At 45.0% G+C, this 20,590-nt stretch overlaps 3 protein-coding genes across 3 annotated transcripts in view; 2 read left to right on the forward strand and 1 right to left on the reverse strand.

Moving 5' to 3' along the window:
• The window catches only part of map7b (microtubule-associated protein 7b), a gene marked incomplete at its 5' end in the record, with an annotated part of 29,301 nt that extends 25,381 nt beyond the window's left edge, over nt 1-3,920 (forward strand). Inside the window, 9 exons of the mRNA XM_080022711.1 lie at nt 156-400; nt 1,035-1,185; nt 1,261-1,432; nt 1,527-1,631; nt 1,714-1,764; nt 1,861-1,894; nt 2,540-2,690; nt 2,881-3,050; nt 3,803-3,920. Of these exons, the coding sequence (XP_079878837.1) occupies nt 156-400; nt 1,035-1,185; nt 1,261-1,432; nt 1,527-1,631; nt 1,714-1,764; nt 1,861-1,894; nt 2,540-2,690; nt 2,881-3,050; nt 3,803-3,813 (1,090 nt within the window). The 3' untranslated portion in view covers nt 3,814-3,920. The remainder of the gene's footprint in view (nt 1-155; nt 401-1,034; nt 1,186-1,260; nt 1,433-1,526; nt 1,632-1,713; nt 1,765-1,860; nt 1,895-2,539; nt 2,691-2,880; nt 3,051-3,802) is intronic.
• Nucleotides 3,921-4,573: 653 nt separating this feature from the next.
• On the reverse strand, nt 4,574-7,950 carry armc1l (armadillo repeat containing 1, like). The gene is made up of 7 exons (XM_080019613.1): nt 7,909-7,950; nt 7,469-7,640; nt 7,047-7,138; nt 6,675-6,858; nt 6,387-6,503; nt 6,176-6,250; nt 4,574-6,089 (listed from the first exon to the last, which is right to left on the reverse strand). The coding sequence occupies exons 2-7, from the start codon at nt 7,619-7,621 to the stop codon at nt 5,892-5,894; spliced, it is 819 nt and encodes a 272-aa protein (XP_079875739.1). The 5' UTR covers nt 7,622-7,640; nt 7,909-7,950; the 3' UTR covers nt 4,574-5,891.
• A 719-nt stretch (nt 7,951-8,669) lies between these two features.
• On the forward strand, nt 8,670-13,608 carry mtfr2 (mitochondrial fission regulator 2; the record flags this gene model as incomplete). The annotated part of the gene is made up of 7 exons (XM_080022721.1): nt 8,670-8,795; nt 8,910-9,014; nt 9,107-9,231; nt 10,293-10,501; nt 11,484-11,763; nt 12,408-12,591; nt 13,564-13,608. Exons 1-7 carry the CDS (start codon nt 8,724-8,726, stop codon nt 13,606-13,608), a joined length of 1,020 nt encoding a protein of 339 aa, XP_079878847.1. The 5' UTR covers nt 8,670-8,723.
• Nucleotides 13,609-20,590: the final 6,982 nt, after the last annotated feature.

The following is a 20,590-nucleotide window of genomic DNA, read 5'->3' on the forward strand; positions in this document are numbered from 1 at the left end:
CCTAAAAATTTTACAATAAGCAATAGATCAACAATTAATTTTGCCAGAAACAGATCAACAATTAATTTTGCCAGAAACAGAAAATTGTGACCATATGTTTCCACACATTTGGAAACATGTGATGGATGGAAGGTTTCTGATCATCCCACTCTCAGACCTCCGCAGAAAGTGCCGGGCCGCCCCCCGACCCCCAAGCTGCTCAAGTCTCCTGGGGCGGAGGACCCCGGGAATCTGCGCCCAGTCCGGGGGACGGCGGGTGACAGCCCCCGCCCCACACACCCTCCCTCCCCCGGGGAACGGGAAGAGGAGGTGGAGCCCCAGGTCCTCAGCCCACCCCAGCCCCGACCTCAGCCGCTGGGACAGAACCGGAGCGCAGCCGAGCAGACGGCAGCGGCAGGCGGTCAGTTTCCGCTGTATTGTTTCGAATTCTCAATCCATTTGAAATAATTTATATGGATACTTATATGGATACTGGAAATTGTTTGGAAGATATGTAGGGTTTTTTTGTGAAAATTAAATTCCACCATATAGTCACCTATGAATTGAAGTATAACTTTTCTGTATTACAAATTAATATTCCTTTATTAATTGTTGTGTTCATTTTTATATTTTTCGTGTATTTACCCAATTTCCCTTCTGGGAATTAATATAGTGTTGTAAACCTTATCTTAGCTTGTTTTATTTTTTCTCAGACTGAATTTGTTACATAAAATATTTCGTTTTGCACGTCAGATGGCCCACTCAAAAGTTGGTAGTAGTTCTCATTATGTTTAACCCCTCAAATACCCTCAATGACATTCAACTTGGAGATTTTGAAATAATCCATTTTTTTCATTTGTGATTACCGGCCTACATTGCAGCTTGGGGTTATATCCAAAATCCTACCTTGAAACGCAACACAAACAACCATCTGTGTGTTTTGAGCCATGAAATGCAGCATCACCGACTGCGTGTCCTCAGTTTGTGTCTCGTGCTGGGGAAAGGTCACTGTATATCAAATATTCCCTCGTGAGCTAGCTGTTTTGTTGCTTCAGAGTCCGCCGGCGGCCCCTCGGCCCACCGGCCATCCACGGGCACCACGAACCCGGAGGAGGCGAGTCGCATTCTGGCCGAAAAGCGCCGGCAGGCCCGGGAGCTGCGCGAGAGAGAGGAGGAACAGCGCCGCCTGCAGGAGGAGCAGGAGAGGTGCAGCGTGCGACAGTATGTGGAACTGACCTTTCTTGGAAGTACGGAAGGGTTAATGTGTGTGTGGCTCACCAGGCTGGCTAAGGAGGAGATGGTCCGTCGCCAGGCCGAGGAACAAGCTCTGAGAGAAGAGGAGGCCCAGCGCCAGGCGGAGGAGAGGAGGAGGAGGAAGAGGGAGGAGGAGAGGAAGGCTGAGGAAGAGAGACTGGAGATTGAGAGAGAGGAGGCAGAGAGACTGCAGAAACAGGTGAGAGAGAAAGAGAGAGAGATCCATCGATCCATCCACCCGTTTAAACCTGATGTACTCTAGACCTTTCTGTGTGTGTCTGCGGCTTTTCCAGCGAGAGGAAGAGGAGTCACGGCAGAGGGAAGAGGCTGAGCGACTGAGGCACGAGAGGGAGAAACACTTCCAGAAGGAGGAGGCAGAACGTCTGGAGAGGAAGAAGGTAAAGACGCTAGAATGACTCTAGAGCGTATCGACCGACTTCGGATGTCCCTAACCTTCCTCCTTCTCCCCGAAACCCGCAGCGTCTGGAAGAGATCATGAAGAGGACGAGGAGGTCGGACCCAGCAGAGAAGGTAAGAAATGTTAAAATATCAACTGTGACTTGGGGCGAAGAGTTTGTGATTGTTTGTCAATGTGATGTTCTTTTTCCCTCTTTTCCTTCTTCCTAGAAAGTTCCACCTAACAGGAATGGAGGCGATACAGGTAAGATGTTCTGGTCAATGATTCTGCTTGCTTGGTTATAACAGGGTTCTTACCGGGTCCTTGAGGTGTGTGAATTGCTTGACTTACGTCCTCAGCAACTTTTGTGCTGAAGTGCTTGAAAAGTCCTTGGAGAAATAGTGATCATTGAAAACCTGTGATATTCCCCCTGGTTTTGTTATTCAAATCGTAACATAATGAAAGATTTCCATAATTGCTTTTCCAACGTACGTAGATGATGCAAGAGAAATGTGAATTTAATCCAGCGTGGTTGGTAATAGACACTGCTAATAGTAGATGATAATGAGATACATTTTTATATTTATATAAAATATATAAATATATCAAATCTAAAACAATCAATATTAATAATTAACAATTAAATGAAATTATTCTAATTATTATTTAAGTAAATATAATTAATAATTAATCAAAATGAAAGAAAATAAAGTAGACAGTGAGACTAAGATTATATTGTTTTTTAATGATTCATTTCATTTTGTACTTTCAGAATGAACCGTCATAGTAATACCATAATAATAACAATAGAAGTCATAATATACATTTCTCAAATAAGTCTGTGTAAATATCTTTTGAAAGCACTCATAGTCATCCCCCGAAATCCTCCTGGAATTGTTCTCCACGCAGCTGTGAGTCCTGCTTCTCCTCCGGGCGTCTCAGTGGTGAGCCCAACATCGGCAGAACAACATCGAAACGGTAACGGCCACTCGGCCCCCAGCGCCGAGCCCGGAATGTTCCGCGACACCAGCATCACGGCCCTGACCGCTCCCGGATCCAGGTATGATGGAAGAAAAGACCACGTCACTGTGTGTGTGTGTGTGTGTGTGTGTGTGTGTGTGTGTGTGTGTGTGTGTGTGTGTGTGTGTGTGTGTGTGTGTGAGAAACAGGTCAAATAGGCCAGACAAACACTTGTTATATTCTGTCACTCTTTCCTCTACGTCCGGACTCATTTCTCGTCTTTTCCTCAGGGAGAACGGAGACTTTGAGGAGGTGATTGTGCTTCCTCCGGGCTCCAGACTGTGTCCTCCTGGGGCGGAGCAGCAGCAGGACTCCAGGGCTTCAGTCGTGGCCTTCAGGGAGAACGGCCTCCTCAAGCCCCTCGCTGCCGTGGACGACTTGTCAGCTCAGCAGGGAACAGGTTAGGGGGGTGTCCTCAAACTGTGGTGCCTGACCCACACGGGGTCCCTGGACCCCCCCCAAAAATACACGTCAATGGATGTCAGTACAAACATAAATTGTAACAAAATTCATGACTATGGGTGGGTTGCACCAACAAGGATTATGGTTTACACTGGATTAAAAGTAAAGTTTACATATTAGTCCTGCTTCACAAAACTCTAAACTGGTTTAATTTAAATCTTGGTAAAAAATAGTGAATTATTAGATCATTATTGTTCTTTATTTGTATCATATTGTTCCAATATTTTAAACTCAGATTTAAACCCTGATTGGTGATTTACTTAAAATTAATACTTAAGGTGGTTTAACTCAAAGAAATGTCAGTATTTTTGGGGCGGGTGGACTAAAATAATGAAGTTCCTTGACGAAAAAACAAGGGTCCGACTCCACGCTGTTGCGTTTTATGACAATGTCAAGGCTCTTTTTAGGTTTGTCCAGCAGGATCTATGCTGCTCCACCTCCCTTATCTCCTTTGCAGAACCAATTCAGACAAAATTAACTGCTGATCATCAATAAATACATGAAGGTGTTATCTCAAACAGGGGGGTCTTCCACAGAATCATGTTTGATTTAGGGGGTCTCTGAATGAGGGCAGAAGTGTTGGAACACCTGTCCTGACCACTGCTGTGACTTTATTTAATCCAACTTCTCCTGCTTTGTCAAGTTGAATGATGGCGGCCATTTTTCTTTTCTTTCCTCCCAAACTTGTAGATGTTGCCTGATGCTCATGGGCGCCCGGGACGACACACACACACACACACACACACACACACACACACACACACGCACACACACACCCGGGATCCAGGGGAGAGAGAGTGGTCAGAGCATGAGAGCCTGAGAGACAGAGTGGAGTTTGGAAAAATGGTCCCCTCATGGCCAGACCTGTTCTTAGGTGCAGTTTCATTAGTTTAGCGCTTTTTCTTTCCACGGCTGTTTCCCAAAGCTGATGTCTCCAAAGAGCTCTCCCAAAGCTTCCAGCCACAGCACTCCCCCAGAGGAAAAGATCGTCTCTCCACCTCTGACCACAAATGTGTCGTGTGCGGCCACACTGCTGAAATGTCCTGAATTGAACGTGCCCTGAAATGGCAGAAGTGCAGTTCAGGTTTTCCACCATCATACAATATGAGTAGGGTGGGGTTGTGTTTGTCTTGTAGTACCTGTAAAGCGAGATCAGCGGTCGAGTCTTCTGTCACCATACTCCAGGGGTTTCCTGTGCCCTTAGCATTAAGAGGGTTTGTGTGTTTTGTTTCACTTCAGAGAAACCTTGTAATTCTAAGGTTTGGACATTGTTTGAAATTGTAGGGATGAGAAAAAGGGCATCCCAGTGATTGTAGGCATATTTGTGATACGTGATAATGCCTACAGAGGGTGGAGAGGGGCTACAAAGGCTAGTTTTGGGGGGGGGGGGGGGGTGTCTATGGTTGAATTTAAGTTAAACATTAACAAAAAGACTGTTCTGAGTAAAGAATTAGGTTGTAAACTAATGATGTTTAGTTTTCTATAATTGCTGTAAAGACAAGTTTTTGTTTTGTATTTCTCTCCCCCACCCTCTCTCAGAATAATCTTGTTTTCCTTTTTGTGAGCTTTGCTGGACAGGAGGTAAATGCTTGACAATCCTGTTGAGGCAGCATTACGGAGCCCATCAGCAGCTCTGGTGGAGTCTCCTGAAGGTAGTGGCCAGGCACCCATGAAATGGATAAAAATAATTTAAAAAAGTTATAATAATGCTTAATCTGACAATGACCTTATCCAGCGGAAATTGAGGGTTAATCAAAAAGAAACAGCATTTTGGACCTTACTTTGCCTTACGATGTGAAGCAATGCAGTCATTTATGGACTCAACTGTCATTAACATGAACACAAGATGTGTGCTCCGTAGACACAAGTTCAACACTCTGCCATCAAATGGCTCCCTATTCATCCTGCCTATAATGTAGTCTCTAAAATCTAGCTGAACTGGAATGCTATTTGAGTAAGAGATGCGTTACATGTTCGCCATTTGTCTGTGACAGAGGGTGCAAGTGCAATCCAAGTTGTTCCACCTCATGTTAATGAAAGAAAGGACTAAAAGCAATAATTGTCTCCCGAGTCTCCTCTCAGGACATCGTCTCCTGCATCGAGATCCTGAAGAGAACGCTACTGTGCTGGACATCATTTTGAGCCGCATCATTGTTGCAGATACTTCTGTGGTTGCAACTGGAGAGTGTGCGGTTCTCCAAGCTTTGCACTTCCATGTTCTATCATCTCAATGTTTTCATCCGGTTGGACTGTCTTCAAGGGCATTGAAGCTGAATGGTTGCGACAACATTTTATGTTTTCCAGGTTATTTTTTGGAATGGTTGCATTGAAGACTGAAGTTATACATTGATCCTGTAATTTATGTTTAAAGTTCTATATCAAGATGGCTGTAACAAAGCTTTAAACACCAACTAGATGCTATCCTTAGAAGGAAGGGGCGACAGACTGAGTTCTTAACTGTTGGACAGAAATCATCTCCCACCCGTGCTTCATGGCATGCTAATAAAGACTACATTTTGTGAAGTTTTTTGTGAAGCTTCTGTACTAGAACAGCATGATTATCAGAAACAGACAATTGTCAGCGTTGAAAGGTTGTTTAAAAATATTCAACAACAAGAATATACAGACAATAGCAATGAAAACAGAAAATATTTACATCCAACTGCACATCACGTTGGCGGAGATCTTGAATAGATTCAGCCTTTATCCCCCAGATCACGGGATACAAAGCTCCACCACAGTGTGTTGGTACGATGCGCTACACAAAGCTGCTCCAGTTTCACCAGTAGAAAGTCTTTGTGAGGAAACTGGCAGCGGAGGTGAGCCAGCTGCCGCTGTCGTCCTGCTTGGCCGCGGTGCGAGACACGGCGTGGTGCGTCGCCCTCTCGGGGCTGTTCTCCTCCTCCTCCGGGAGGTAGTCCGGAAGGACGGCGTTCTGCTGGACCTCGGCACCGCACGGAGCCAGAACGACAAGGACCTGAGAGGAGCCCGGCGCAGAGCAGGGGGGGAATTATGGAGGGAATCTTCTTCACTGCACAGATGAGAATAAAAGTTTAAACTCGCCTCCTCTCCCGCTTCGTTCTTCACCACCTGCTTGGCCGACAGAACCTTGGTCTCAGCGATGGCCGACACCAGACTCTGAAGTGAAGAGAAAGAGTTTACCAGAGTTTAAACTATTTCCAAGTCACAGGAGAGGCCTTCTTTTCTTAATGAAGATTAGACCAAGTGGATCTGAGAAATGACACTGTGGGGTTTTTTTTTTTCCCCCCTGTACCTCGGTGAGGAGGTCTGATCGTATGCGGACGGTGCACCTCTTGGTGGCCATCTGGAAGGTGAAGCTGATCACTCCTTTAACCCGAAGAAGAGCATCTTCACACAGGCCTCGCTGGACCTTAACAAGACAAACCAGTGGAATTAACGCATTATACTGCTGATTGTAAAAAAAAATGTATAACTGGTATTAATGGCTCCTTTAAAAAAAAAAAAAAAAGACAATCACAAACCCAGAAGATAAACTGGGAGCAGAAGTGGTCGTGTCCATCCGCTCCACTGCTCCACTCACCGTGCTGTCCAGGCCCTGGATGTGCAGTGTGACTGACTTGGCCTTTTTGTTGGAGGAGTTGATGAAGAACTGGGGCTTCTTCTTCGGCTTCTTCTCGGGAGTACGGCACACAGGCTCGGTGGGTAAACTCAGTAAGCCGTACACCTCCTTAGCCAGGGCTGCGATGTTGACACACAGACCTACCCTATAAGGCAGAAGACAAAATACATCTATGGAGGCGTTTTGATGAGTGTGCTGTGCCCCAAAAACAATGTGTCCACGTCCGTATAATAACAGACTGGGCCCATCGCTATTAAAACCAATCCGATAAAAGAATCTATTGACATAAACATGGCACTGCATACGATTTTTCCCGCACAGTCGTCATCTTACCGGTCCATCAGGTTCTCCAGGCTCACCATCATACCCAGCTCGTTCCTCATGTTGTTGATGTTGGTGGACAGCTCGGCCAAGTAGCGAAGAGTCTGAGGACGTAAAGGAAAGACGGGAAGATGGCAGACGGCGGCGTGTTCCACAATGTAGTTGTACAATTAGGTGAGTGCTTCACGTCATCGCTCCAGTGAATGACATCGCAACTGTTTAAACTGAAATCTTATAAAATGATCAATGGACAGTGCAGGCGACGAGACCATTGCGGACAAACATCATCTGACAACTGAACGCGGGAAATTCAACGGGTTGATCATGCAATAAAATGGGTTGTGGACCCGCAGACACCCTGACCTGCACGCCTCTCTGCCGCCAACACGTTTATTTCCCAGTGGTGTAGAAACCCGCGCGACGAAGGGAGTTACCTGCAGGGTGGCGAACAGCACCTCCGGGTCGAGGTGGTCCAGAAACAGAACCAGCCCGGGGAGACAGCCCTGGTCCTGGACGATGGCTTCCCGGTTCTGCGGCTCGGAGGCCAAGTCCCGCAGCTGACTCACCACTGACAGGGCGTTCATCATTATATCCTAAAGCTGAAACCTAAAAAAAAAAAATTATAATAATAATAATAATGATGATGATAATAAAATGGTGGGGAACGGTGGTCACATGCAACCACGCGAGTAGAAGCAGGGGGGGTTAATGCTATACAAGCTAACATTAGCGCGAAGGCAAGCGCGCTAAGTTTAGGCAAAAACACCTCAACAAACTAACTCCTAAAAATGTATAATAGAGTAATCTCCAATAACGTCAACGTGTGTGTGGGGGGATTGTAACTTAGTCCATTTAATTATGAGGCGAAACTTACCACGGAGAACGGCTTCTCCACGCAAATACAAATTTGGTGCTGTTTATTTTTGTCGGAACACGATTGGACGAGCGGCCACCTGCCAGGCGGCACCATCCCGCCCTCCCATTCGCCGATACGGCAGCTCGCAGTTTTGCACCCAATCGCGACGCGTTTTACTGAAGCCCGCTCGCATTCGAGTTCCCCCCGGAGCCGCTCGCCGAGAAAGAGGAACGTGACGCGGGGGGGCAAGCGGCGAGGACGCGGCGGACGAACTGCGGCTTGTTCGGCGTCTGCTCCGCAAAAACGAACGCAGAGAGCGAAGCGGACCCCGACGAGACGCGTTAAAACGGCGAGTTTCCACCCATGTCTGTTGGGTCTTTGTTTTTTGTTTTTTGTTTTTACTTTATTCCGCGTTTTCTAACGCGCGTTTGTAAACTTGCGGCGTTTCCTGGGTGGTTGATGATGCAGATGTTTGTTTTTGTTGATAATCTCCAGCTTCGTCGTGTGTTGCGAATACTTTTCTGTTTAGTATTATGTTTGTGTTTATTGTCTACTACCATTTTTGATAAAAAAAAAAATATTGTGGTTTATTTTATGTTGGCATTTTTTGGGGTTTGTTAAATTTTGGACATTTAAGATTCACCTGTATGGTTCGCTGATAATGCATTCAGGTGCAGGCTTCACACATGAAATATGTTTACTTGTCTTTCTGTCTTCTTTCTGCAGGTACAGATGTGACATGTTTTCGGGGTAGCTGCTTGGTGCAGAGTGTTTTGTTATTTTTAACAGACAGAGGATCTGCTCAGCGTGCTGCTGCTGCTGCAGATCTCCCAATGTCTCTGCTGGAGGATGTTCTGCATCTGCTGCACTCCGTTTTAGAGTACTTTGGAGTGCCACCAGACATGGTGTGTGTGTGTGTGTGTGTGTGTGTGTGTGTGTGTGTGTGTGTGTGTGTGTGTGTGTGTGTGTGTGTGTGTGTGTGTGTATATTGGTTAATGTGTGTGTTTCCTCTTGTCCAGTTGGTACCGGTGTGGGAGAGTCAGCTGTGTGGACAGTATCGCAGCATTGTGCGTATGATTGGGACCAACCTTCCTCTGACACCCGCACCCCGAGTCTATTTCCAGGTACAAACTGTGTTTTGAGCACGTGAGTAAGAAAGCGTTCCATCCACATGACGTCGTGTTATAATTCCTGCATGATTGTATCTTCCTGTTAGGTCCCTCTGCACACCTACAGACCCCATGGGTGTCTTGACGTGACTGTGGATACGCCTGTCATCCCCTCGCTTGCTGATGTGCTGTGGCTGGCGGAGGACGAGGGGGACGGGTCAGCAAAGATCAGGTAGGAATACAACTGGACTTGGAATAAACAAAATAATTTTTTTCTGTGTGAAGGTCTCCAAAAAACAAAAAAACAAAACTAAAAAGACTCGAGCTGGATCCGGACCTTTGGATCGTACATCAACATTGCCGCCATATTGGAACAGTCGTACAGTGTATGATCGAGTATGGGCGGGTTAAACCTTGTTCCTACTCCACGTAGATCATAAACCCTTGAATTTAAAAACGACTCATTGAAATCGTTTGAGAGATGTAAACGTTATAGTGCTTTATATCCGGAAAAAACGCATGCCCCTCCCCCCCTGTTTGCTTGTATTTGTTTACAGGACAGTCTCACCCGTTCCATTATGGCGGCAACGTTGACGTAGGATTATTTTGGTTTTAAACCGGACGCAACCAGCAAGCCGAAGTAGGCATCTGTATAGTTTTTGGTCCTCATCCAGTGATTCGCTTCAGTGTGGTGCTGCACAAACTGAACTACATCTCCTAGTAGCTCCATGGCGGTGCATATTATATACGACAGAATCATGACGTCGTATATTGAGGACAAACACAGCTTGATGGCTGCTTCAATCCCTGACAGTTTGCCTAACTCCAATTGCCAGTTTCTATTACACATAGGGCTTTACAGGTTAATTTTATAGCGGAGCTGAATTCTCGAGGAGGTAGACCATTACATCTGCAAAATTTGCACAACGGCGGGTTCATGGTCTAGCGCAAGCTATAGAATGGAGTTTGGATCGGCACGTGGATCGGCACGTGGATCGGCGACATCAGTCTGATATCCGATGAATGAATGATGTCAGTATCGGCATCAGATCAAATCAGTCCCATCTCTAAAAAATAAAATGCCTTTTTTTTTTTTTTTACCTGCAAAATAAACGTGATAGTTGCTCTTAAACAGATAAGAAATCTTGGCCAAGAAACTCAACCCTGGTATATTATAATTAGATCGAGTTGTTCATCTCACAGCCCTGGTAAAGGGTTGGGAAATGTCACATGAGGTGAAATAACTGCTGAATTGAAATACTTGTTTATGTTGTTCCTCTTGCTTCTCCTCAGGAACCAGTTGCTTCCAATGAGACAAAGTGTTGTAAAGGGAACTCTGGTTGGAACCCAAGGACGGGCTGTGAGCCAAGTCTTGATTGGAGGCCCGTCGCTGGAGCGGAAGAGCGACCCTGAAGCCTTGAGGAAGATTACGGCGCTGGAGGACGAGCTGCTGAAACTACGAGCTCAGATCGCTATGATCGTTGTATCTGCTCCGGCTTCAGGTGAAAATCCACAAATTTACACGTTTTAAAGGCGACCTATTAGGCGTTTCCTTATTTTCTGTCATATATTGTGTGTGTGTGTGTGTGTGTGTGTGTGTGTGTGTGTGTGTGTGTGTGTGTGTGTGTGTGTGTGTGTGTGTGTGTGTGTGTGTGTGTGTGTGTGTGTGTGTGTGTGTGTGTGTGTGATGTTGCCATGTCGGATGTTCATATTAGACGTGGCCAAAGTGTCATATTATAATTTAAACTAATGATCAAGTAATCGCTGTGAACAAAACACTTCCGACTGCTCTGAACGATCGGTTTCAAAGGTTTTTTTTTTCCTACTTTCGGCACGAGCTGACGTCGACTCTTCACTGATGTTCTTTATACGGTTATCTGCCTCAGCCGATCCGCTGTATGTTTTGACCAACACCAATAAAAAAAACTGTGTTTTTATTGTATATTTATTAATTTATATATTTTATTTTCCAATGTTTACATGAAACAAAATAATTCCCACATCGCGGAGTGTCGCAGTGCGGTGTCTTGTGTCCCCCCTCACGCTTGAAACACGGCAATGGAAGTCTATACAAACTTTCAAATGAGGCCTTGTAGATTTACTGAGCGAAGATTCAGCAACTGGATTGCTTATTTCTCACCTCAAATTTGTTCAGAAACTGATTTTTGTGCACCGATAAAGTGAAATGAGGGAAAGTTACAGAGTAAATATAACAAAACCATGTCAAGCCTGTGAGCCATGCTCAAATGCCATTGGCTCGCGGAACTTGTTATCAATCCCCATTGGCTCACAGGACTAGAACTAGGGGCCTCGGGAGGGTGGCTCCTCCCACTCGCATTTTGGATCCAGAGGGTTAGAGGTATGATAGAATGGCTAGTGTGCATAATCTGAGTGGTGTTTTCACAGGTCAGTAGGTCTCCTGTAATAACTTTACCCAAATTTCAGCTCATCCCTTTATTTGTTTTTAATCCTTCAATGTTCCAGATTCCCAGAATGCCCCTGGTACTCCTCTGGTGTCTCCTCCTCCACCTCCCATTCTGACCTCCACACCTTGCTCCTCTGCATTTCCTTTGCCCCCACCTCCTCCTCCTCTTCCTCCCCCACTTCCACCCCCCTGCTCTTCCTCTGAGACTCTGCCCGTGTTGGACTTGATCCAGCAGTGCAGGAAGGCCGGAAAAACCCAGGACTCTGGGCCGACCAAGATCCCCTCGATGCTCGACGTGCTTAGGGACTTGAATCAAGTGAAATTGCGTCCCATTAAGAGGTAGGCCTCTACACTGGGACACAGGGTTTAAAGTTTTATGACTAACTACCTTTTGAATAAAAAAAATAATAATTTTCAAACGCTACACAAACTCATTGAAAACTTTCCCCAACGCAGGGCATCATGAGCTGGGGTCTGCTGCTCCCTAGCGGTCCTCAAAATTATTGCAGCAAATAATTTCAGTATTTTATTTATTCATTTTACTTAACCTCACCAATGATGGTTGGGGATTTCATTGATTATTGTGATATTTGCACTTGCTGCCAGCAAGGTTGAAATTAAATGTTAAACTCCATGAGTGTATTTGCAGGCAGATGAAGTGCGTAAGTGTTGCACAAGGCCTGGACATTCAAAAGTTTGGGAACCACAGCCCACACACACACACGTGTTATTTTTAAATGGGTTGTCCTCTAAATAGTGCATAGGTTCCAGTAAATGGGAGCATTTCTCTTGTTGTTTTTGTTTTTTTTATATATATATATATATATATATATATATATATATATATATATATATATATATCTGAAAATCTAAATTATGAATAGGACCGATGTATTGGATTTGACACTTCTCGCACCTTTTCTTCTTTGTTTTGATATGTCCCCTGTTAAAATATTGAGTGTTCTCTCCCCTTGCTGCGGCAGGTCGCCGGGGGGGATGCCGGTCAGGAGACGGCGGAGCAACAGGGGCCCGGCAGCGCTCAATGACCCGGCGGCGCTCATCGCTGAAGCGCTGCGGAAGAAGTTCGCCCACCACCGCCACAACATCTCCTCCGATAAAGAGAACTCCCTGGAGCTGTCGCCGTTCGGCAGCCCGGAAACACCCCGAGTGCGTCAGGAACACACACACACAGACACGCACATGGTTCTCATGCCTCTTTTCCATTGGTTCATAACTGGGGTCACAAACTTTGGTTTCCCGAGAAGGAAAAATAACCTTAAATAGCATCATTACACCTGTGACTCAGCAGTTAAAATAATCCCAGAAAATCTTTCAAAAACTTACCACATCAGATTTAGCCCAGGGTTGCCAGTTACCAGACCAGTGTGTGAAGTACTGTAAGTAAGCAGGAACACAGTTTATATAAACACCGTTTTTTAAATAGTTTTTCAAGTACAAAGTCCACAAAGTGCTGGGCGGTATTGAGAGCTAATAGGATTTATGACAAGAATTGTAGGGAATTCAATACAATACCAAATTAGATTATGAAATCGCTGATGTGTTTAAGATTGCAAGTTTCAAATTTTTTATTTTATTTTTTTTCCCCAAAAAATATTGTTGATTTGATATCAGTGTTGGTATAAGAGATTTTTGGTTGTTTATTTATTATTTAATTGCTTATTTTGTTATCTATCCTTATTAAGACTACAACATTGTTTAAGATATGACCGCGTTTGGCTTCCTGACTATTACCTACCATGAAAAGGCAATATTGTAGGAGGTCCTGGGTTTGATTCCCACTTGTCAAATAAAGATTCTTAATGAATATATATTTTATTTAATTTTTCCTTTTATCTTTTTTTTAGTCTATTTTTTTTTATTTACTTTTTTTCTATTCTCCAGTTTTTCAGACTTATTTTTTTTTTTTATGCTAATCGTCTGTGGAGAAACACACCAAACCTCAACAGAACAAATTCCTCGTATACAGTATGTAAAAGCCCTCGCGAAATAAACCGATTTTGTCAAACCAACCAATTAATCTCCCCACATTAATTTGGTCTGTACTGCACGTTGTACTCTTTAAAACGTCTTGGGGATCCATTTTTGTTCTTTCCTTACCTGGTGCTTGTTGTTTTTCAGGTTGCTCAGCACAGCAGACGCAGTCAGAGTCGCCTCCACCTCTAATCCTGGTAAACTGCTGCTGATCTCACCAGACCCCCTGAGCTGTACGAAACCCCCAAAACTGTACAGATCAGTACAGTCGCTACATGACTACTGCAACTCCACACTTGGCATCTTTTGTATATGTTTACATGCAGTTACGAAACTTTTATTTAGAATTAACATGTTCATTGGGAAAAGTATGTTTTGTTGGGAGGTTTGAATGTTATGTTTTTGTTTTATTGGACCATTTTGACATGTGCCAAAAGTATTTTTAATTTGATAAAATTATTTTGTTCTTGTTTTGGGGTTGTTGTTTTTTATTATGCTCCCTGCGTTGTTGCTGTACAGTGTTTTATTTTTTTATTTTTCCTCAAATATGATTTATATTTTTTTGTTTTTTTTTGTGTCCAAAGCAGCAGTTAAAGGATAAACATAATGTTATTAAGAAGCCTAGTGTAGTGCCTGTTCAAAACATGCCTGTTTGGAATGTCCTTGGGTCCCCAGCAATACACTTCCTGAAGCCCCGCCCCACTGCTGCACAGAGCTGAGAAGCTCACTGTTCGCTTGTTTATTCAAAGTTCATTAATATTACACGTGTTGGGTGTCCAAATTGCACCAAATTCGACAGTGCAGGTCCTTGGGTCCGCAGCAGTGTACCCGCCAAGTGTGAAGTAGATAGGATGAACGGTTGTCGAGCTAATCGAAGGACATACAGGTGATGTCATACCACAAAGTATGTTTATTGTGTTGTGTTGTATTGTTTCTGCAATGCATGTTAATGCTCATTCTATGCAAGTTCATTTCATATGCTGCGTTTGTTGCTGCTCTGCACTGAATGCATCTTTTTATTTTATTTTTTAATCCATAAAATGTGCAAAACCTGATTCCTCGCACAATTAATTATTTTGCTATCTTACAATCACAAAACTACAACTAAACAACCCACAACTCTGTCTTAATTTTATTGTTTTTTTTGTTTAAATTTGTTTATTAATTTCAAAACCGCAATACGTTTGATATGCTTTGAAAACGTGTTATATAGTTTGTGCTGAACAAAGGCATAAATGGAAACCAACTTAGGTCACTTTACACTTGTATATCCCTTGATTTACAAAAGATCTAGTTATGTAATTGGTTAAAATTTAAATTCCCACTAAAACTAAACCATACATACACGTTCGTCCTGAAGGAATAATATTTGTTAGTGGAGTCGATTAAAATACAAAATAATCTTAATGTGTTATCACAAATACACTGGAGGTTGAAAATAATCCATGTGTACTGCTTTAATTTACAGAACAACAGCAACAGATCATGGCTGGATCTTTTTATGGTTCAGCCTGTGTGACCTTAAATGACAAAAATATCTTCAGAAAAAAATCTGCCAGAAAACAACCATTAGGAGGAAGAGGGGGGCCAGGTGGATAATATCTGCTTTAACTCCATATGAATGTTCCTGTGATTACCGGAGTTTTACTTTTTCAGTTCTTTTCCAGTCTCAAGTCATTTTCAACGTAACAAATAGTGCAACAGAAATGGAACAGAATGAAAAGAAAAGGAGCAAAATGCACCAGAGAGGCTGCAAACCTGAGTAGGTTGGTGAAATATAACTCGCCTGGAAAATAACTTTAAGAAATTTAAGATAAAGGTGAGATAAAAGACAAGAAGGAAATGTAGCCCTTGGGTGCTTGTTGCTGTTGCTTATTCTTATTCCAAAACAAATGATGAAATGAGGGAGAACAATCTGGGTACAACTGGGTGGGTGTTACAGAATGAGGGTGGAAAATAGCACGTGGTGATTAATCTGCCTTTGTCACCGAGCCACTGGGGTGCACAAGCCAGTGTATCATCAGTGCCGGTCCCAAGCCCGGATGAACAGAGAGGGCTGCGTCAGGAAGGGCATCCGGTGTAAAAACCATGCCAAGTCAAACATGCGGACAACAAATCTGATTTCCATACCGGATCGGTTGAGGCCCGGGTTAACAACGACCGCCACTGGTGCCGTTAGCCAACAGGGTGCCAGCGGAAATTGTGCTACTGTCGGCCGAAGAAGAAGAAGAGGGGGAAGGCGTGTCCGGAGACAGCAGGAGAGGAAGAAGGGTAGGAGAGTGGAGTTGAGGGTAGGAACTTTGAACGTTGGCACTATGAAGGGTGAAGAGAGAGAGCTGGCTGACATGATGGAGAGAAGGAAGGTAGATGTACTCTGTGTACAACAGACCAGGTGGAAGGGGAGTAAGGCCAGGAGTATCGGAGCCGGATACAAACTGCTCTACCATGGAGTGGATGGCAGGAGAAATGGGGTCGGGATAGTCTTGAAGGAAGAATATGTCAAGAGTGTTTTGGAGGTGACGAGAGTGTCGGACAGAGTAATGAGCATGAAGCTGGAAATTGATGGGGTGATTATGAATGTGGTCAGTGCATATGCTCCCAAAGTTGGGTGTGAGATGGAAGAGAAAGAAGAATTCTGTACTGGGTTGGATGTAGTGGTGGAGAGCGTCCCCAAAGGAGAGAGAGTGGTCGGTGGAGCAGATCTCAATGGGCATGTTGGCGAAGGGATCAGAGACATAGGTGATGAGAAGGTGATGGGTAGGTATGGTGTCAAGGAGAGGAATGTGGAAGGACAGATGGTGGTGGATTTTGCCAATAGGTGCTGTTTTGAATACGTACTTCAAGAAGAGGGAAGAACACAGAGTTACCAGATGACTTGGAAACAACTGCAGAAGTAGTGAGGGAGACGGCCAAGAAGGTATTCGGTTTATCATGCGGGTAGAGGAAGGAAGCAAAGGACTCTTGGTGGTGGAATGAGGAAGTACAGGAGAGCATAGAGCAAGCTGATGCAGCGCAAGGCAAAGAGAGAAGTGGCAAAGACAAAGGAAAAGGTATAATACAAGTTGTATAAAAGGTTGGACAGTAAGGAAGGAGAAAAGGACTTGTACCGATTGGCAAGACAAAGGGACCAAATTGGGAAGGATGTACAGCAGGTTAGGATGATGAACGATAATAATGGGAATGTGCTGACTAGTGAGGAGAGTGTGTTGAGAAGGTGGAAGGAGCACTTTGAGGAGTTGATGTATGAAGAAAATGAGAAGGAGAGAAAAGTGGATGATGTGGGGATAGTGGATCAAGAAGTGCAGCATATTAGCAAGGATGAGGTGAGAACAGCATTAAAGAAGATGAAGAGTGGAAAGGCAGTTGGCCCGGATGACATACCTGGGGAAGCATGGAAATGTTTAGGTGAGATGGCAGTGGCTTCCTATCCACACTGTTTAACACCATCCTGGAAAGGGAGAGGATGCCTGAGGAGTATAGAAGAAGTGTACTGGTACTCATCTTCAAGAATAAGGGAGACGTACAGAGCTGTGGGAACTACAGGGGAATAAAGTTGATCAGCCACAGCATGAAGCTATGGGAAAGGGTAGTGGAGGCTAGGTTAAGAGGAGAGGTGGGGATCAGCGAGCAGCAGTATGGTTTCATGGCAGGAAAGAGTACTACAGATGCAATGTTTGCTTTAAGAATGCTGATGGAAAAGTACAGGGAAGGCCAGAGGGAGTTGCACTGCGTCTTTGTGGATTTAGAGAAAGCATATGATAGGGTGCCGAGAGAGGAAGTGTGGTATTGCATGAGGAAGTCGGGGGTGGCAGAGAAGTACCTAAGAGTTGTACAGGATATGTATGAGGGCAGTCAGACAGTAGTAAGGTGTGCAGAAGCCGTGATGAAGGCATTCAACGTGGAGGTGGGATTGCATCAAGGATCAGCTCTGAGTCCTTTCTTGTTTGCAATGGTGATGGACAGGTAAACAGATGAAATCCGGCAGGAGTCTCTGTGGACTATGATGTTCGTGGATGACATTGTGATCCGTAGCAAGAGTAGGGAGCAGGTGGAGGAGAGCCTGGAGAAGTGGAGGCATGCATTAGAGAGAAGAGGAATGAAAGTCAGCAGGAGTAAGACAGAATACATGTGCCTGAATGGGAGGGAGGGGGGCGAAAAGCTGAGAATGCAAGGAGTGGAGGTGGAGAAGGTGGATGAGTTCAAGTACTTGGAGTTGACCATCCAAAGCAGCGGAGAGTGCACGAGAAAGGTGAAGAGAGTACAGGCAGGGTGGAGTGGGTGGAGAAGAGTGTCCGGAATGATCTGTGACAGAAGGGTTCCAGCAAGAGTGAAGAGGAAGGTCTACAGGACGGTAGTGAGACCAGCCATGTTGTACGGTTTAGAGGCGGTGGCACTGACACAAAGGCAGGTGGCTGAGCTGGAGGTGGCAGAGTTGAGGATGTTGAGATTTTCATTGGGAGTGACAAGGATGGACAGGATTAAGAACGAGTACATTAGAGGGACAGCTCAGGTTGGACAGTTTGGTGGAAAAGTGAGAGAGGCCAGATTGAGATGGTTTGGACACGTGTGTAGGAGAGATGAGCGTTACATTGGGAGAAGGATGCTGAGGATGGAGCTGCCAGGCAAGAGGAAAAGAGGAAGGCAAAGAGAAGGTTCATGGATGTGATGAGGGAGGACATGCAGGCGGTTGGTGTAAGGGAGGAAGATGCACAGAACAGAAGGTATTGGAGGCAGATGATCTGCTGTGGCGACCCCTAACGGGAGCAGTCCAAAGGAGAAGAAGATAAAGGCCATAATCCAGCAAAAAAAAACAATTTGGAATGTGGCGGTCACATCGTTTCTGCCAGGAATTCCAGCCCATAACAGAAAATCTCACTTGGAGAAAAAAATTGAAATAAAATAAAAATGCAGATAATGACTCAGCCTCATGTCTGGTGGACCGTGACTTGATTTCTTTGAATTCTCTGCCCAAGTCCCACAGCTTGACACCCACGGCTGCATAAAGTCAGAACCCAAAAATGATGCCAGCAAAGAGTAGAGAGGGTGAAGAAGTGACTCACGTTCATTGTATATCACAACATAATGTGTTGACATCCCTTTTAAAATAAATGTACAAATAAAAGCAAAAAGAGAAATGTAAACGAAGACTTCAGATGCCAAAACCTACTTATCCTAAGGACACAATTAGCCTGGCCCGAAATAAAACCCATCCCAAAATGAACTGCCATTATACTTCTCTATAGACAGTGTGCTGAAGTGATATGTTGTGATAATAACATTAAATTATGGGATGGGGAGGTAATGCTGAGGGGGATGAGGAGAGAGAAAAGGAAGGGTCTGTGGTTCGTTCTGGTCCTGATGAAGAACCACACCATCCAACATGAACATCCACCCATCCATCTATTTATCCATTCAGCCATCCATCAATTAATTCAACCATCAATCCATCCATTAATTTGTCAATCCATGCATCCATCCATTCCATCCAAATGACTAAATGTAAATCCATTCATCCATCTATCAATCCATCAGTTCACCCATCCATCCAACAATCTATCCATCAGTATTAGTTGCAGAATCTAAATTGTGCTCAAATTTCTCTTCAGATGGATCTTCAGATCATGACCTGTGCAGTAAATGTCAAGTCCTACACCTCTCTCTCTCTCTCTCACACACACACACACACACACACACACACACACACACACACACACACAACACACACAGCATCACAGTTCGCTTCAGGTTTACTTTGCTGTCCTCTAATCTGACGGCACTAATCAGGGATAAAGCCGTGGGTCTGGGGTTAAAAGGTTCAGACAGACACGCACCCAGAAGGTCAGACGGTGTGATGTCATAGCGAGAGGAAAGAACACACACTTTCACACAATTTCTCTCTTTCGGAGTTAACGAAGCTTTTGGCTTTTTTCACTGCAGAGGAGTTGGAAACTATATATACAATGACATTCATATTCACCTCACCGCCATGAAAAAAAAAATCCCCCTCACAAAGCAAGGCAAGACACTATCATACACACACACACACACACACATACAACATTAAGTACACACTCTCTCCACACATTACGTACTTTTCTGGAATCGGTCTCTTCATTTTTAATATAAACAGTTATGACAATCCGGATGATGTTTATTTGAAAAACACACACACACACAGAGGAATATTTTACATTTTATGCCGCCTACTCAGCATACGTGACGTTTTAAAGAGTTTAACAGGCCCTAGTCTAAAATATATATACACTTCCACCCCCCCACCCCCCCACCCCCACCCGAAGGTGAAGCCGTGGAAGATATATCTGATCGATTGACATGCTTGCAGCGAACAATGCCAGTTTTTGCTTCCACTGGGAAATGTCAACGTAAGGCAAGAAACCTTCAGAATGTGAGCTTCACCTGCAACGGACATGCCCGTTGGCCGCTGCACGTACGCCGCTTACCGAAGAAATCAAGTTCTTCGTTCAATTTGGTCTCGCTTCAAGCGTTTTTTTTTGCCGATTAGCGCTGGATATTGGAGGGGAAATCACCGAGGCTGTCGGCAAAGCGACGGCGTGAGACGGTGTTCGGGAAACAGCAATGGCTGCTTCTCACCCTGCGAATAGAGGGGAGCCTGTTACGGAGGTCAGGAAGCCGCAGGGCCGGGGACATGTTTTCCGCTATGCACATAACACTTGCATAACATTACTCAACTCACTAGACCTTTCCTAAATGCGAATTAAAACATTTCTTGTCATTATACGAGATAACGTTTTTAACCATCATCACGAAATAGATCTTTTTGTTTTGATTGTATCATTAAAAAAACAAGTTATTTATCCTGACACCAAGCGCAAGTTGGCCGCTGCCCGTCTCCGACGCTGATTGGTCCGCCCCCACCGCAAGCCCCCCCCCGGCCCCGCCCCGCGCTCAGGCGGCGGCGCGCGGGCGCGCTCGTGGTCACGCCGAAGCGGAGAAACTCGCCCCCGTTCCCACGCGATTCTCCGGCCGCCGCCGCCGCCGCCGCCGCCGCCGCCGACGCGCTCACGCCCCGAGTGTCCGCGGCGACGCCAGCCCCCTCCGTCCGTCCCGCGCGGAACTCCGCCGCGTTCCGCGCGGCGCGACGCCACGGTCCCGCGGTCCCGCGTGACGGCGGAGGTATGTGACGTGCGACGCG

The sequence above is a fragment of the Zeus faber genome (genome assembly GCF_960531495.2).
Source record: "Zeus faber genome assembly, chromosome: 2".
Taxonomy (NCBI): Eukaryota; Metazoa; Chordata; class Actinopteri; order Zeiformes; family Zeidae; genus Zeus; species Zeus faber.